The 18,444-nt window shown below is 37.4% G+C and overlaps 1 protein-coding gene across 1 annotated transcript in view; it reads left to right on the top strand.

The window, feature by feature from the left end:
* GRXCR1 (glutaredoxin and cysteine rich domain containing 1) overlaps positions 1-18,444 on the top strand; it is a 108,539-nt gene that overhangs the window by 48,250 nt on the left and 41,845 nt on the right. The window contains exon 2 of the mRNA XM_007534774.3: positions 11,176-11,418. Within this exon, the coding sequence (XP_007534836.2) occupies positions 11,176-11,418 (243 nt within the window). The remainder of the gene's footprint in view (positions 1-11,175; positions 11,419-18,444) is intronic.

Raw genomic sequence — 18,444 nt, 5'->3', positions numbered from 1 at the left:
TTCTGCCCAGACAGTGCTCTTGTACTGTCTTTAAAAGAGGGAGTAAAATTAGCATTAACTCTGCTAGTTGTAGGCATGGCAACAGCCATGAAATTTTTCTACAAAATGTAAGAAGAAAAATTGTGTTATTAATTATGATTACTCTAGATATGGTAAACTGAATTCAACGAGAAACATAAGGTGGGGGGTAAGGGGGGTGCGGGCAGGCAGTGGTGCACCTGGTTAAGCACACATATTATAGAACACGAGGACCCAGGTTCAAACCCCTGGTGAAACAGGGGTGCAGGTATCTCTTTCCTTCTTTATATCCCCCTCTCCTCTCAATTTCTCTCTGTCTCTATCTAATTAGATAAAAAATATATGAAACATAAGGGGGAATTTGAGGTTTAAAATTAAATGAGTGTTCTTGAGATGATTTTGATTTTTGTCAGATTCCATTTTCGTCTGTTATATTTGTTTCACAAAATCAAGAAAGGAAATAAGACAGCATGGGGGTCAGGGTCACCTCAGTGGAAGGCTTTTAATTACAAACTTTATAGTAACAATGTGCAAATGGGAGTAAGGTGACTACTTCAACATTTGACACTCAGGGATTAGGAAAACTTCCTATAAAATGTGTGTTTACTCTTTTGTATGTGTGTGTGATCACTTCGGCTTCATCACTCTGCACCTTGCTTAGTTTATCAGAAAAAGAAGCTGTCCCTAGTGCCAAGGTATTCCCAGGAGTTAGTATGGGATTGAGGAGAAGAGTAATATGTACCCATTAGGTATTATCAGCATGTCATGCAAAGCATGATATAAGAAACATATCAAAGAGAGATTAATAGGTAAAAGTTTTTATTTTATTTTATTTATTTATTCCCTTTTGTTGCCCTTGTTGTTTTATTGTTGTAGTTATTATTGTTGTTGTTGTTGTTGGATAGGACAGAGAGAAATGGAGAGAGGAGGGGAAGACAGAGAGGAGGAGAGAAAGATAGACACCTGCAGACCTGCTTCACCGCCTGTGAAGCGACTCCCCTGCAGGTGGGGAGCCGGGGTTCGAACCGGGATCCTTATGCCGGTCCTTGTGCTTTGCGCCACCTGCGCTTAACCCGCTGTGCTACAGCCCGACTCCCTAATAGGTAAATGTTTTAACTTTCTCTGGGAAAACGATGGAGACCGATTTTATTAGTGATGTATGTTGGGAAATGACATGACAATTTTTTTTTTTCCCATGTGCTCTTGAGAAAGAGTTTATTTTGTAGGTACTGAGAGCAGTTGAGAGGCTGCTGTTACATTCCTGGTGAGAAATTCTGAGGACTTGAGATAAGAGCTGTAGGGAAATAGAGAGGCTTGGAACAAAAAGAATTGATAATACTTCTTGATTTATACGTGGGAGGTGGTGAGGGAACGTTCCGGAGATTCTAGGTTTCAGGCATCTCAGTTGAGTAGGCTTAGTGGCAAGGGTGAAATTAGTTCAAGGTTGAAAGGACATATCCAAGTGTAGACATACATAGTTGCACATTATATGTGAAACACTGACCTATTGTGTGGACTCAGGCTATGCATTTGTGTGTTCACCAGTCTTTAATTAGCTATTGCAATTTTCACTGAGTCCTTTCTCACTGAGAAAAAGGCCACCGTGGACTAAGTTGATAGCACAAGGCAACCAGAATTCTTAGGGTATGAGTGACCCTAACTGAATATGGAGAAGGCCATATATAAAAATAAAATCTAGCTTGGGAGGCAATTGTATGTGCCTATGTGAAAGATTCTTATGATTCTGTGATCTTGAGAAAGTTTGCCATCTCCTTGTGGCTTATTTACTTTGTCAGGGATAATGGAATAATATATCTATTGCTTTGTATGTGTGAGGATTTTAGTGACAATAAATGCATCCATCTGACATAACGCCTGGAATATAAAATTTATCAAAGTTGTATTTATTTTTTTCACTATGATAAAATCTCCCACTCAATGATTTATTATTTCATTTCATACTTTAACCATATCCCTTTCTTAGTGGCTTCATCTTCAAATCCAATAATCAACTTCAGTCAAGAACTATAGTTTTAAACCATGCAGAGTCTGATAAAAACATTTCCAGAAATAATTTTATTTTCTTCCTTTTGATAATACTTGATTGATCAAATGATTGGTCTTGTTTAAAAACATCCGCATTCGTTTACTAAATGTCCAACCGATAACAAATGCCAAAGTTATTTTACAAAATTGCATTAGTCATCTCAAATAATAGAGCATGTACTTGAACATACATTTTTGAAGGATTTGAGCCTTATACTATGCATCTGTTTTTTCAGTCATTATGTGCCTCACAATTTAGTTGTTTTTTATTAAAGCAGTCTAATTTGGGGTAATTTCAGAGAATATGGGAGGAAACATTTTCTCGCTTCTGAAATATTATGACTGTTCCATTTGAAGCTGAACTGAAATCATTAGCTAATGTCCATTTGAGAATATAGATACATCCAGTCTCTGATTTTGGTAGAAGTTTCAAAGATTTTCATTTGTGTCTCTCTTTCTCATGAAACACAAGGTATCTCCTTTATATGATCATGCTTAGAGTACAGTTTTCAGAGCATTTTTCCAAGACATTTTGACCACTAGAAGCAAAGTATATTGAAAGATACAACAGAAAATTCTGTGGCATATATGCATAAACATGTTTTTTGCCAGACTGGTGGTATAAGCAGAAAAGCTGAGCTAAAAATGCAGCCACATGTAGTTACATAATCAAGATCTCTTCAGGACCAATAAGAGGTTATATAATCAAAAATTCTCCAGTAAAATGAGACATGCATTCCAACTTACACTGAAAACTCTGAAAGATAATTTTCCAGTCATCCTCACCAGGCAGTAGATCACAACCAGTGAAATTGGCCATGCTGAGATAAAACAGGAAGAAATGGTTTTCTTGAGAAAATACAGCCCCTAAAATTATAGGCATAAATACAGACCCTTTCCAGCAGTCAGATAACAGTTGGTCCGGTAGCAGCTCTTGGTCACCTTCTCTGGTGACTATTTTTTGACTTGTATATTCTAGTAAACTTTACCCTTTTCTACAACTTTGCTGCCTGTTGGCATTGTCTATTGACTAATTGTTCTAGATTCTCTGTATATACAAGCACTATCACTGGTCAAAGTTACATCATTAAAATACACTAGAAAAGAGCAAAAAGAGAGCTAAGACACACTGAACTAGCATTGTTTAGTGATAAATTATTATTTAATGAATTTATTTGTCATACTTTTTGTTGTTGTTGTTAACAACATGCGACTCCATTTAAGGTTAAACAAAAGAAAGGTTTATTCATGAAAATCACTGTATACATAAGGGGAGAAGTCTAGTTAAGCAAATAGGCAAAAGTCCAAAGTACGTTGTTGGGATATTGTACAGATGTGGTTGAGTTAGGCAGGACCCACAAACCACCATATTTCCATGCAAGTATTATTATTTACATATCAATCTTCTGCCTTGTTTTAAAAATGACTCCTCAGCCACCACATTACCCCCTCAGGGTATTGCCCCTCCGCACAAGCTAAAACCCTAGCAACCAAAGCTTTCTACCTTCCCAGAGTGCCCTGTTTCCTCCACCCCCTTTCCTAGACAATTCCGTCCTGACTTGCCACTTCTGGAATTCTCCTATAAAAGTCACTCCTGTTTCTCTCCCTCTTTCTCTTCCGCATCCTGACCTGGAGTTGGGCTGGCCTGGAGAAGGGCTGGTGTGCATAGTGGGAGGTGGCCATTTGGCTAGCTCCACGTGGCCTAAACCTGCTGTGCTAGCACCCAACTCTGAGGCTCCTGCATCAATAAAGAATTGTATTACCACGCAGCCATGAGTTCCTGGTCTCTTCTCTCTCCCGCAATGCACCCCAAGAGTCCGTAACTAGGCTAAACAAGATCACCACATGTAGAGGTCAGAATCAATCCTGAGCCACACCAACAGGAAAGTGCCCTGATGAAGGTAATCCAATCAAGAGAGCAAGCTGCTGCAAGTCCTTCCTTATATATGTGCTCTTGTGAGTGTGCTCTGCCTCAGGCTGACGTTATTCATATGCTAATTATCCCAAATTTCTGTTGTGGACAAAGCATTTTTTGTTGTTGTTGTTGTTGCTGTTGCCATCAGGTTATTATTGGGGTTTATTGCACACACAGCAAAGGCTTCAATGCTCTTGTCTTGGAATCTTTTTTTTTTCTTTAGTGGTAGAGACAGAGATAAATTTGGGTTAGAGAGAGACACACATACAGCACTGCTCCACTTCTGAAGCTTCCCCTACTACAGGTGGAGACTGAGGGCTTGACCCCATGTCCTTAAGCATAGTAGTGTGTGCCTCTGGTAGGTGAGCCATTGCCAACACTATTTTTTCTATTTCCTAAATAGCAACTTGGAAAAAAAATCCTAATTATAAGTCACTATATCACAGGGCTACTTTATTACAAGGTACCTCAGTGTGTGTGTGTGTGTGTGTGTGTGTGTGTGTGTGTGTGTATGTGTGTGTGTGTATCTCTTTTTATGTGATGCTGGAGGATCCTGGTTTGGACCACTTGCTTGCAAGTCCAGAACTATATTCCTGAGTTAGAAAGGCTTCAAATTCTAGCTACTTAAAAAAAAAACACCTCTATCTTTATTGGATAGAGACAGCCAGAAAGGTAGGGAGAGAAAAAGAGGGAGAGAGACACGTGCAGTCCTGCTTCACCACCTCACAAAGCTTTTTTCCTGCAGGTGGTGACCAGGGCCTCGAACCTGGGTCCTTGCTTGTTGTAACATGTGTGCTCAACTGGCAGCACCACCACCTGACCCCCAAATTCTAGCTTCTAAGCTTCCCACCATTGCCTTCTCAAAGTTTCTTGCCTTAAGTAAAGTGCTTAGAGTCTGAGGAAGAGCATATTTTAATGGCATTATATCACAAAAATCAGTGTAGTAAAAAAAAAAAAACCCACAAAACATAAGAGTTAAATATAAAAGTCTGAGGACGAGGCAGGAATGAGGGATTTGCCTGAGGTTGAGTCCAATTTTCTCTACTTCTGAATTACCACTGGCTTTGTTGCTCAGTTTCTGTCTATTCTGGAAATTCCACAGAGAGTGAGATCATTTCTTTTCATCACACAGGAATTTATGAAAGCTTCAAGCTAAGATGAGATGCAGGTATTTCAGCCTCTAAAGTAGATTCTTATCACATTCAAACCCACTAAAAAAAGATTGACTGCACTCAACTGATTATTCAGGCATTTTCTTTGATGTAAAAATTGAGCAAGTTTTTAATCTTTTTTGTTTGATATTTATTCATGATATGCATATATTTGGGAGAATAAAAGAGAAAGGGCACTTTTCCCTTTAAGAAAGAATACTAGTCTCTTTTTCTCCTTTCTCTTTTTAATACAAGGCTTTATGAACATGACTAAGGCAGGACTATCTGACTATTTATTATCTTGATATTATTTCCTTTATTTATGCTTTCTTTTTTAAAATTTTGTAATTTGCTTCTTTCGTAGGCTGAGAGGGAAAATATATTTTTAATGTCTCCATTTGCAGGGTATTTCTGATTCATTTGCTCCCTATCCTTTCACTCCTATAAGCACATTACTTTATAGTGGGATGCTTCTGATTATGGTGATTTGGACATTTACCTCTATATCAGTTTTAAATTATGAAACTGTGAGTCTCCATTTCCTCCTGTATAAAGAGAGTATACAGACTCATTAGACTATATGCAAAATTACACACCTAAACGTCTAAAGGGTGAAAAGCAGACAGTGCTAATGAAAGAACTATCTAGATGTAATGGAATAGTAGTTAATATGAAATTAAAAAATCTCTGCTGTCTAGAGATATATGGTGTTAAGATCTAATTATTTTTGCTCAAGAAAGCAATAAAGCTAGGGTTATCTCTGAGGTTCGGTGCCTACCCTGTTAACCCACAGCTCCTGGCTGCTATTTCTGTCCCCCACCCCCCATCTTACTGGATAAGACAGAAATTGAAAGAGGAGAGGGGAAATAGAGAGGGAGAAAGACACCTGCAGCCCTGCTTCACTGCTTGCAAAGTGATCCCCTACAGGTGGGGCGTAAGGGGCTCCATATGGGATCCTTGCAGTGGGTCCTTGAGCTTTGTACATGCACGCTTAACTCAGTGCGCCACCATGCAGCAACCTTCTGCTTTTTGTTTTAAAGAGAAGAGGTGGCAAACGCTAGAAGAAGAAGAGAAGAGGTAAATCTAGATTTTCAGGTGGAACCTCTCTGTGCTTGATTAATGCTCTGTTGGCAGTTCTGTGACCCTGTTCTAAGATTTCTATGGTGGGAGAGGGGTTGGTTAGCCTTTATTAACTCAGCTGTGTCACAAAATCAACTTTGTGCAGCATATTGCTCTGGAAAAAATCTTTTTTTCTTTTCTCTTTTTAGTATGGAGGACTTAATAGGTTCACTCACTTTTCAATTAATATCTAGCTCTAGGCCAATTCAGTAAATTGACATGGACAAATGGGTTATGCTTAAAGAAATTAATTAAATGTATTCGCTTTCATGATCTTGAAGCATTACAAAGACAGAAAATACTGTTTATTATTTACTTCTTTTATGTCACCAAGAGGGCATCTGAATTTAGGAAGGTAGGCTTTTTATGGAATCTGATAATGTAAACTCCAATCAATTACTTTCACCCTCAGGCATCTGTCTGCTATTTAAAAATATGGTTCCTGGAGCCAGATTGGTCCATTGCCTGATAATCAAGAAATCTGGGTCTAGCTTCAAATTTTCTTCTGACATGCTCTATAGCTCTGAACTGATCACTTTACATTCACATAGAGGGGAAAAATCATCTCTAAACTCTGCCCATCTCAAATGAATGTTTAAAATATTCTCCTGTGATATGACTGTTAAGTGTGGAATTACAACTTTGAAAACCTGCAAATGTCTTTAACTCACAAGAATTATCTCATGAGCTATGAATTAGAGTTATAACATCCGTAGTTTGTAAACAGTTTTATGCTGGGGAATGGGTAACAAACAGTGTGATTCAGTACTTCAGTTTGGCTCTATGGAAAACATGTGGATTTCAAAAAGTAGTGATGTCCCAATTTTTTAACTAGGGTATTTGTGCACTCTTAGCATAGGTATATAAGTTACGGGTGTACAACATCATGTAACTTATTGTAAGGATGAATGAATGTGAAGTTATTTACATTATGTCTACCACTGGCATTCAAAGCCCATTGCATCTAAATTAAAATGTTTGTTAAAGACCCTTAAACTGGACATTCCCAGTTTTTTTATTATTTGGAGACACACCAGGATGAGAGTAGAAGGACTGTTATAGGAAGAGTTTTCAATCCTGTCTGCATAGGCAAAGAGTTAAGTGACATTTACGCACTGAATTTGCTTCCGTGTGAGAAGCTCTGTCTGCTCCAAGCTGAGCGTGTGTGTGTGTGTGTGTGTGTGTGTGTGTGTGTGTGTATCTGCATTTGGAGTGGGAGGGTCGTACTTGACCTAAATTTCATGGGCTATTTTAATGGGTGTAGCAACTTCAAAACTGCCCCAAATGACTAGTAGCAAAAGTAATTGCTGGTTTAACCCTGCTGTTCCAGGAGGAGGTACATAGAGAAGCACTTTAGTGATAGTCTCATTCACAGAAAAGTCAGCCCCCTGCTAGGACATCTACATTTGCTGAAGGTTGTGCTGGTTGTGCAGCTTCTGGAATGCTAACATTCATTATTTTAATCAATAGATTAAACAAATGAAAAATCAATGTATTTTAATTTATTAACATTTAGGTCTGTTCTGTCAAAAGAAACCAGCTGTAAACCCCATTGGCTTCTCAGTGTTATCTCAACTGCTTCCATCCATCATTACACTATCCCCATGGTAACCTTTAGGAAGGAAGAGGGACAGCTAACTATTAAGAGGTTATTTTTAGATTTCTGGTTATATACTTTGACAAATCTGTTGAGGGAAAGAGAATGAAGCAAATGCAAAAGAGGCTTTTTCTTGTTTCTTCCTCTTTTTGCCAAAGCTAGTGTCATTTATAATTCAAAACAAAAGATTAGAATAGGCCTTGAAAAGTAATCCAACCACCAACGTTTACTTCCAGGAAGATCAATGTCCAAGTCATTTCAGTAAATTATGCAATAAGATCTTTTTTCAAAAAAAAAAAAAAGGTTGCCCAGCAGTGGCTCACTTAGTAGAGTATACACGTCGTCACATGCAAGGATCTGGGTTCAAGCCTCCCCTTCCTACCTTCAGAGTGGAGCTGCATGGTGAAGTAGTACTGCAGGTGTCTTTCTCCCTCTCTAGCTCCCTTTCCTCTCTCAATTTATCTTTGTTCTATCAAATAAAAATAAGTTAATTAAAATATCATAAAATTTATTTTTAGTAGAGAGAGTCAACCAGAACACCATTCAGCTTTGTTATATGCCAGTGCTGAGGAATCTCTGGGATCCAAAATATCCAAGTATAATTATTTAAAAACCTTTTTATTATCTTTATTTATTTGCTAGAGACAGCCAGAAATTGAGAGGAAGGGAGACATAGAAAGGGAGAGAGACAGAGAGACACATGCAGCACTGCTTTACCAGTCTCAAAGTCTTCCTCTTGCTGGTGATGACTGAAGGCTTGAACCTGCATCCCTGTGCATTATAACGTGTGCTCCCAACCACATGTGCCACTACTTGGTCCTACAGGTATGACTATACAAAACTGAGGTGTTTTCCTGGACCAATAAAATCTATTAAAATAAATGACATTAATAAGTGATCATTATTTCCCTTCCCAAATGTATCCTATATTCAATCTCGGTTCCCAGGCCAAGGAAATTAAGAATCCCACTGAATGTGAATGTTCAAGTGGTGAACTATACAAAACCTGTGGACATCATTCATTTGGATTCTGATACTAATGATACATCCTATGCTACTGTCTGCACTGGCTGTGCTTTACTATCTTTTCAAAATTGTGACTAGAGGCTGATGTGGTACACAATGTGGGCCTAACTTGGGGTTGGGAGCATTTGCATACATCTTATCTTGGTGACATGAGAAATTATGCCCAGGTACAAATAACTGTACTCTAAACCGTTAACCTCCCAATAAAAAGTAAAGAAAATAAATAAAAAGTAAATGCCTCCTATCCACTTTAAAATAATTTTAGAATTAAAATAAACAAATAAATTAAAAATTCCTTCCAATCTTTAAAGTGGCTACAAAATACACCATGGTATCAATGCTGCCTACTGAGCCAGACTGACTGAGCAACACCACAATTCTTTCCCTTTGAGTTTAAACAAAGACCTTTTCAGAATGAAACATGCCATCCTCCTGCCATCTCAATTTCAGTGGATGTAAGGTTTCCTATTTACTTGTGATGCCTTTATCCATGCTTTATTATAGAAAAAATAAAAGAAAGGATTTTTTTCCCCTTACAGTTTGGGGTATTTAAAATCAGCTGTTTTATTAGGTTATGAAAGCCATGGTAAAGGGTTGGCTTTCAGGTTCATCAGGAATAGGTGAAAGAGGAAAAGGCTAGGAAGGCATGAGTTATTTTCTGCCATAAATCCATTCTCTAATCTTTATCTTCCAAGATGGGAGTATCCTGGGCAAAGAAGGGGTGGGAGCAGAGATCAAGGAGAGCAAAAGAGTGAGAGAACATGTTTCCTTCCAATATCTGCTTAAATCACTTTCCATTCTTGCGTTAAGTCCTGTGCTAAAATGACATCTACTACTCACACCTGTGTGGCCCCATCTTAATTGGCTCTGACAAGTTACATATTCCCAACACCTTTCTACTTAGTATCTCTATTCCTTTTTAACTAACTAACTAACTAACTAACTAACTAACTAACTAACTAATTAATTGAGTGGAGACAGAAAAATCGAAAAGGGAGAGAGAGATGGAAAGGGAGAGAGACCGAGAGACACCTGCAGGCCTGCTTCATCACTCATAAAGCTTTCCTCCTGCAGGTGGAGACCAGTGTCTTGAACCTGGATCCTTGCATACTTTAATGTGAGCGCTTAACCAGGTGCACTACCACCTGGCTCCAATACCTCTATTCCTACTTAGTATTTCTTTCCTTTCATTTTTTTTCTGCTTAATTTTTTATCACTGGGATTCAGTGCCTTCGCAATCCTACCACTTCTGGTGGCCATGTTTGTTTCTGTAGATAAGAGGGTGAGAGACAGAGAGATAAAGATAGGTGAGATGCCATAGCACTATTTTTAAAAAATTTTATTTATTTATTTATTTATTCCCTTTAGTTGCCTTTTTTGTCATTGTTGTTGGATAGAACAAAGAGAAATGGAGAGAGGAGGGAATACAGAGAGGAGGAGAGAAAGGTAGACACCTGCAGACCTGCTTCACTGCTTGTGAAAGGACTCCCCTACAGGATGGGAGCCAGGGGCTCAAACTGGGATCCTTAAACTGTCCATGTGCTTAGTGCCATGTGTGCTTAACCCACTGTGCTGTGCTACTGCCCGACTCCCAATCATAGTACTATTTTATCACTTATGAAGCATCTTCCCTGCGGGTGCTCTAACATGGTGATCCAGGGTTTGAGCCTAGGTCCTTCCACAGAGTAATATATGTGTTTTCCTGGGAAAGTCACCTGTTAGTCCCCCTAATTAGTACTTCTAACTTACTTCTTGATATATTTGATATCTTAATATTAGACAGTAACATATCTGAATAGTTTGACAGAAAAATTAGGAAAATATGCCTCAATGACTATAAAAGTTGTTAGATTAATAAGTAGAAACATTTTCAAATAATTAAGTGCTAATCTTAGCTATTCAGTCACATGTTTTACTTTGGTAATGATGCATAACTGAACAGTGTCTCCAAAAGATAAGGAAAATAATTTAGCCTAAAATAATAGATTGTTTTACCACATGACATATTATGAAATTCATTATCACGTTTAAGGTATGCTTGTTTATTTGATGTGTCACTAAGAACAATTGATACACTGTTAAATTATATGAGTTAGACTATGTGAATTGTTATCTACATCATCATTACAAATGTTTTAATGGGGGAAAAGCATACCTTAGAATTGCCAAATATGGTGTTCATTCAAGTGTAATTGCAGGCCTTTAATGTACTGGACACGTAGGAATTTGCTAGTTTTATTAAAGTTAAAGGTGTGCCTGAAAGCAAGTACAAAAATGCTTATACTGCAATGTTTTCTTTTCAGCAACCATCCACTGAACTAGAATTTGACCGTGTAGTGATTTATACCACTTGCCTTCGCGTGGTGCGGACAACTTTTGAAAGATGTGAACTGGTTAGAAAGATCTTTCAAAATCACCGAGTGAAATTTGAAGAGAAAAATATAGCATTGAACGGCGATTATGGTAAAGAGCTAGATGAAAGATGCCGACGAGTTTCTGAAGCTCCTTCCCTCCCTGTAGTGTTCATCGATGGCCATTATCTTGGGGTAAGTCCTCAGCTAAGGAAAACATTTTTTATTGTATCCAGTCAGAGGTGATAGGAATCTGTAAGTCTATAACAAGTTAACTTTCAACTTAGCCACCAGGACACTTTGGACTGTAAATCAAAGGGACTGAAACAAATTTCTATCCCATATGATGTGTTCCAACAGAAACATGGTCAGGTGAAAATCAGCATGAAATTTTCTTTCTGAATAGGATGTATTTTCAAGATGTTTAGTTGATTTGAGTTTGCATTGTGAAGCTTGGCATGTGGGGAAAATGGTCTTTTAACATAGGTAAGGAAATTGGAATGTTTGTAGGTACACATTTGTGAATTATCTGATACTTCATTACTGAACACTCAATTTCCTACGTAATGAATGTAAGACGGCAGTCCTGAGATGAAATCAATATGAAATGAGGCCTGGAACCAGAATTTTATCAGCCTGTAATTTAAAATGATTCTTTATTTTGGCCATGTAGCAGTGTGGGACACACATTCAAACTCAGAGCAAGCTGAGAAAAATCCTAGAGTAGCATTTCTTTCTTTTTTTAAAAAAGGAAACATTGAGTAAACTATAGGATAAGAGGGGTAGAAATTCACAAAATTCCCACCACCAGAACTCTGTATCCCATCCCATTCCTTGATAGTTTTCCTATTCTTTAACCCTTTGGGAGTATGGATCCAAGGTTATTGTGGGATGCAGAAGGTTGAAGGTCTGGCTGCGGTTGAGTTCTATCCAACCCAGAGGGCACATGCCCGGGAAGAAACACCCTCACGCTAGCCCGGCAGGGGTGGCCTGATAGTGACTAAAGAGTCATCATTAAAGTATGCCACTCTCTTCCCCTTATTCAACTTTTGCAGTCCTTGCTTTGATGAGGTTAGCTTCTGAGTGAGTGAGAGAACTGTAATAGGAAGTAGGTAAGGAAGGTATCTAAGTCTAAGTAGACACTATTTCATTATGAATTTGATACTGACTCACAACAGACTATTGTGTATTTTTGCTTTCAGATATATATTTTCCTCTAACTAATGGATACATTGTGAAAATATGCCCTATCTCATGGGACCTGGTCTATATCTGGTTTTGGGACTTTGTTAGGAAGTGAACCACCTGGAATGGAATTAGAGAATACTATAAAAGGAAAGGTCTTACCTGAGTAATGAGGGTGAAGGGTTGACATTCCATGACTGATGTCTCTGGACACAGTCTGAAGTGAAGCATGCTGAGGTGGTACTCCTTGCATTGATTAGGCTGGGATCGGCGGATGGAATATCATTTGATATGAATTGAGAGAAGCATGCAGGAAAGTGAACCCCACTCTAGAGGTTCCAGGAGTGGGATAAATATAGGCTCTAAAGAGGAAGTGGCAGATTCCTACTGTCTTAGGGTTTAAGAAGACAATAGATAGTTATTGTTATAATCAAATTATTTGGCAATTGGGTTAACTTTGAAATATCTCTTTGTTAGGATTTGCTGTATCAAACACACATCACTATAATTGATATCCTTTGACATTATTTGTATATAGCTGTGCCACCAGTTGCTTCTGTTCTCCCTGTCTCCCTGGTCTAAGCTTCTAAGAGAGTCAACATATCAAAGACTCAGTCTGTGTTTTCCTCTAAGTATTTGATAGTTTCTGGTCTAACATCTATGCCCTTGATCCATTTGGAGTTGATTTTTGTTCCTGGTGAGATAAGGTGGTTAATTTTATTCTTCTGCATGTTTCAACCCAGTTTTCCCAGTACCATTTATTGAAGAGAGTCTCTTTCCTCCATTTAATACTTTGGGCCCCCTTATCAAAAATTAGATATCCATAGGTGTGGGGGTTTAGTTCTAGGCTTTCAATTCTGTTCCGCTGGTCTGTGTGCCTATTTTTGTTCCAGTACCAAGCTGTTTTGATGATGATGACCTTATAGTTTGAGATCTGGGAGTGTGTTTTCTTTTTCATTTCTGTTTCTTATCCTCAAGATGGTTTTGGCAATTCTAGGTGTTTTCTGGTTTCAGAAAAATGTTTGTAGTTTTTGTTCTATTCTCCTAAAGATACTTGGTGGAACTTTGATGGGTATTGGGTTAAATTTGTATATGGCCCTGGGAAGAATATTCATTTTGATGATATTTATTCTTCCAATCTATGAGCATGGCATGTCTTTCCATTTATCGATTTCATTTTATATTCCCTTGAAGAGTGACTCATAGTTTTCAGTATGCATGTCTTTCACTTCTTTGGTCAGCTTTATTCCTAGGTATTTTATTGATTTGCTGTAACAGTGAATGGCAGTGATTTCAGAATATTGTCTTCTTCAGATATGGTGTTTGCATAAAGAAATGCCACTGATTTTTCTACATTGATTTTGTAGCCTGACACCTTGCTATATTGCCTAATAACTTTTAGTAGTTTTCTGCTGGATTTTTTTAGGCTTTTCTATGTATACTGTCATATCTTCTGCAAATAGCGAGAGCTTGACTTCCTTTCCAATCTGTATTCCTTTGATTTCTTTCTTTTGCCTGATTGTTATGGCAAGAATTTCTAAAACTATGTTGAATAGTAATGGTGATAATGGACAGCCCTGTCTAGTTCCCAATCTGAGGGGGAATACTTTCAGCTTCTGTCCATTGGGTATGATGTTGGCTGTAGGTTTGCTATATATGGACTCCACTATTTTGAGGAATTTCCCATCTATTCCCATTTTTTGTAGTGTTTTGAGCATGAATGGGTGTTGGATTTTGTCAAAGGCTTTCTCTGCATCTATTGAGATAATCATGTAGCTTTTGGATTTGCTTTTATTGATGTGGTGAATGACATTGATTGACATTGAATGATTGAATGACATTGAGTGTTCCTGTTTCTTCAACCTTGTGGAAGAGCTTTAGGAGTATAGGTATTAACTGTTTCCTGAAGGATTTGTAGAATTCATTTGTGAAACCATCTGGTCTAGGACTTTTGTTGTTGGGAAGATTATTAATAACTGTTTTGATTTCTTTGTCTGTTATTGGTGCATTTAGGTTTTGTAGTTCTTGATTCAGTTTTGGAAGGGCATGTATTTCTAGGAATTCTTCCATTTCTTCCAGATTTTCTAGCTTGGTGATGTATAGTTCTTCATAGAAGTTTCACATGATTTTCTGGATTTCTGTGGTGTCAGTTGTGATATCTCCTCTATCCTCTGTCGTTTACAATTCTATTTATTTGAGTCTTCTCCTTTTTTTTTTTTTTTTAGTGAGTCTGGCTATGGGTTTGTTAATAATTTTTCAAAGAACAAAAATTTGGCTTCATTGATCTTTTGCATGGTTCTCTTATTTTCAATTCTGTTTATTTCTGCTCTAATTTTAGTGATTTCTGTCCTTCTGGTTGCTTTAAGGTTCCTTTGTTCCCCTTCCTCTAAGTCCTTAAGGCATGCAGTAAGGTGGTTTATTTGAGGTTTTTTTTTTTTTGTTTTCTAATATGTGATTGTATGACTATGAGTTTCTCTCTCAGTACTGCTTTAGCTGTGTCCCAAATATTTTGAAAGCTTGTGTCTTCATTTTCATTTGTTTCCAGGAAAATTGAATTTATTTCTTGAGTGTCTCTCTGACCCAGCAGTCCGTAAGCAGCATGTTGTTGAGTTTCCAAATTTTGTGACTTTTAGTAATTTTTGTTTGTTGTTAAATGTTAGCTTAACTCCATTGTGGTCTGAGAAGATACTTGGGATGAGCAATGAGGAGCAATGAAAAGAAAGAGTTTGTTTTTTTTTAATTAGTAGGAGGAGGGAGTAAGAAGAGTGGAGGGAAGAGGTAGAGAGAAACAAGTTCCTCTCACCAAGTTACCTAGCAATGGAGAAAACAACAACAGTAAATTCTGATCCACCTAAAGAAGGAGGGGGCAAAAGGGACACATATAATAATATGTGATAATAAAATATGTAATATATAAAAATATAAAAATATATAAAATATATAAATATATAAAATATATAAATATATAAAAATATATAAATATATAAAATATATAAATAAATATATAAAATATATAAAAATGTATAATAAAATATATAAAATGTATAATAAAATATATAAATATATAATACAATATATAAAAGTAAAATAATATCACATATAATAATATGTGATAATAAAAGGGACACATGTATATAATAATAGTGATAATAAAATAGAATACAATAAAAAACCCTAATAGTTAGTCTGCAGCTTGGACCACTCCCTGGCTCCTGTAATTTCTTCTCCTCTGGACATAGGCATTGGCAGCAGCATCTCTCTTTGAATAATATTGTAATTGCAATTAATTCCCATTGATCTGTGAATATATTTTCTCAGTAAATAGCCTAAGGAGAGAGGCTCCAATATTTGCAGTTTAGGGACAGTGAAAACAAAGAATCAAGGGCATGGGGGTTAGGTGTAGGGAGTGGGGGCTGAAGACATCATTCCTTTTCAGAGAACAAAGAGGGCCTGTCAGACCCTGGATCAGTACTTGCATTTTTGTGTTGTTTCACATCTGGCTGTAGCCTTCAGATTTCAGGAAGGTTAGAAATAGAGTAGGAAATTGTCTTCTCTTGTTACAAGGAATCTGTGTTGTAAGGTCTTGTCTAGAGCCAGAGCTATTGGAGGCAGTTTGTTAATGGAAAGATAAATAAATACAGAAAAGCCATGATTCAATAGTGATGATGTTATACAATTAGAGCTGGTCACAGGCTACATTTTTAAATAGGAATTTTGACTTGAAATGTTGAGTCTCTTTTATTATATTTCAACATATCTCCTTAGGTCCTTGAAAGCTACAACAATGGCAGCAATATTGATGGCTTATAATAATAATAATAATAATAATAGTAATAGCAGTAATACTGTACTGCACTTTCAGTCTTTTTGTGTCATTCATCTAATCCTAAGAATAGCCTTGTTGTTAAAAATTCGGGGGCTCCAGCTGGCCGGGCTAGCTTCACGGGCGGGTAACAGAGACGACCAGAGACATAGGGCTGGGCAGGGAAGCTGTATTTCTTTATTCAGGAACAACGATTCATAAACTAAGACAAACTAGTCACCAAACAGAACTCTGTTGCCTCTTTCCCCCGCGACGGTGCCAAGCACTCTCTAACTCTGCAACTCTGGAACTCTGGAACCCTCTCAGGGTTCCTTGGGGCGGGGCCAAGTGGGCCCGCGAAATTAGCAGGACTGATCCAATTTTCTTGGCGGGGGAGAGCTAGAACAACCCAATGTAAAGCATACAACATAGCCTTAGACTTTGAGTCTTCTGTATGGCAAGCATTATGGTCAGACAGCTTGTTTCAGATTCCTGCTCTGATATATCCACATGATTCTGGGAAATTGATCAACCATTCTGTGCCTTGAGTTTCTTCATTTGTTAAATGAGACTGATAATAGAATTTATATCATAGATTAATTCTGAGTACTTTATAGTATACTCAATATATGTAAGCTCAGCTCCTATGTCTAGAGCACAGTGTGTTTTTAAGAAATAATAACAGTTATTACCCCTGTCTTGCAAAAGAGAACGTTAATTCTTTTCTCCAAGCCATATGGCTAGAGTCAGTGAAAAGACCAGACTGAGGTTTGGGTCTGTCTGATATAGCCCAAACGCTTGCTCTTTGGCTGGTACAAACCCTTAAGGGAAGAGATTGTTATGAATTTGTTTATATACTCAGTCTTGGCAGTAACAGCAGAGTTTTGTGCAAAATACTCAACAAATATATGATGAATTAATGTGTTAATTATGCTGTAATGTCTCCTCATATTCTCTCTCTAAAGTGTTCCTATATAAAGAAATGATTTGGAGGACCAGGCGGTGACACATCTGGTTAAATGCACATATTACAATGCACAAGGACCCAGGTTCAAGTCCCCGGGCCCCCATCTGCAGGGGTGAAGCTACATGAGCAGTGAAGCAGGGCTTCAGGTGTCTCTCTGTCACTCTCCCTATCTCTCCTGCCCCTCTCAATTTCTCTCTGTCTGTATCCAATAAATAAATGAAATATTTAAAACAATAATTGATTTGGTAAATTCATTTACATATAGAAAATTGCTGATAAGGATTATGATAGTCACTTTTTTCTATCATTTTATTGGGGTATTAATAGAGTATAAGATAGTTATTGACATAAAGAAATAGAGAAAAATAACAAGAGACTATAGCACAGAAACTTTGTCAGCGTAGTGGGGCTGGGCTTGAACCTAGGTCAAACTATTTCGTCAGCCTGATAGTTACCATTTAACTGAGTAAAACAATCCTGTGACATCTGTAAGATGGTTTTCACTATGAAATTTTCATGTTTTGTGTAAATGCACTGTGAAGTGTAGTGGTGACTGCCTACATACATATATGTGTTAGATTGGCCCTATTCGATACTCTGCTCTTGACTTTGCTTTTCTTTCTGCTGTGGAGATAATCTGATAAACTGTATTGCTTGTCTTATTCTTTGTCTTTCAGTTTTAGGGGTGAAGGGAGAGTGCCATATATAATGAAGGCATGTACAGATTTCTTTTTTTAGTATATTTTCCTCTGTGGTTATTTTATTTATACTCTTGGTAATCTGGAGGAAGAAAGATCACATAGGTGCTATTACTTGATGTTTCTGTAATTTGAAGTTAATTCCCAGATCTGGAAAGAGACTAAAAATTGGTTTTTCTGTTTTTTTTTTTTTTTTTTTTTTGCTTAAAACAATAAAAGGGCTGTGCTAAATATATAATTTAAAATGGAGGCAAACATCCCAGTACAGCTTAAATAATACATTCCCTTCCTGCTACGATAGCCCTTTTATTTGAATCACACAGTCCAGTTGTAAGTGGAATACACAGATGGAATGGTAGAACTTTTCCCCTGACAGTATTCATGCATTAGAAATGGAAGGATGCCCTCTGCTGGGTTTTGGCACATGGTGAAACATAAGTTTTAGGGAGGAAATGAAGCTGATGTTGGTAATTTCCTTAACATCTGTGATGTTTTAAACACTCATATGAGACTACTTGATTTTATTTAATTTAGGTGAGTGAAATAAAAGTAAGATGCATGAATCATGA

Source organism: Erinaceus europaeus, chromosome 3 (assembly GCF_950295315.1).
Source record: "Erinaceus europaeus chromosome 3, mEriEur2.1, whole genome shotgun sequence".
In the NCBI taxonomy this organism is placed as follows: domain Eukaryota; kingdom Metazoa; phylum Chordata; class Mammalia; order Eulipotyphla; family Erinaceidae; genus Erinaceus; species Erinaceus europaeus.
The sequence above is the reverse complement of the archived record's forward strand: the minus strand, read 5'-3'. Positions and strand labels throughout refer to the sequence as shown.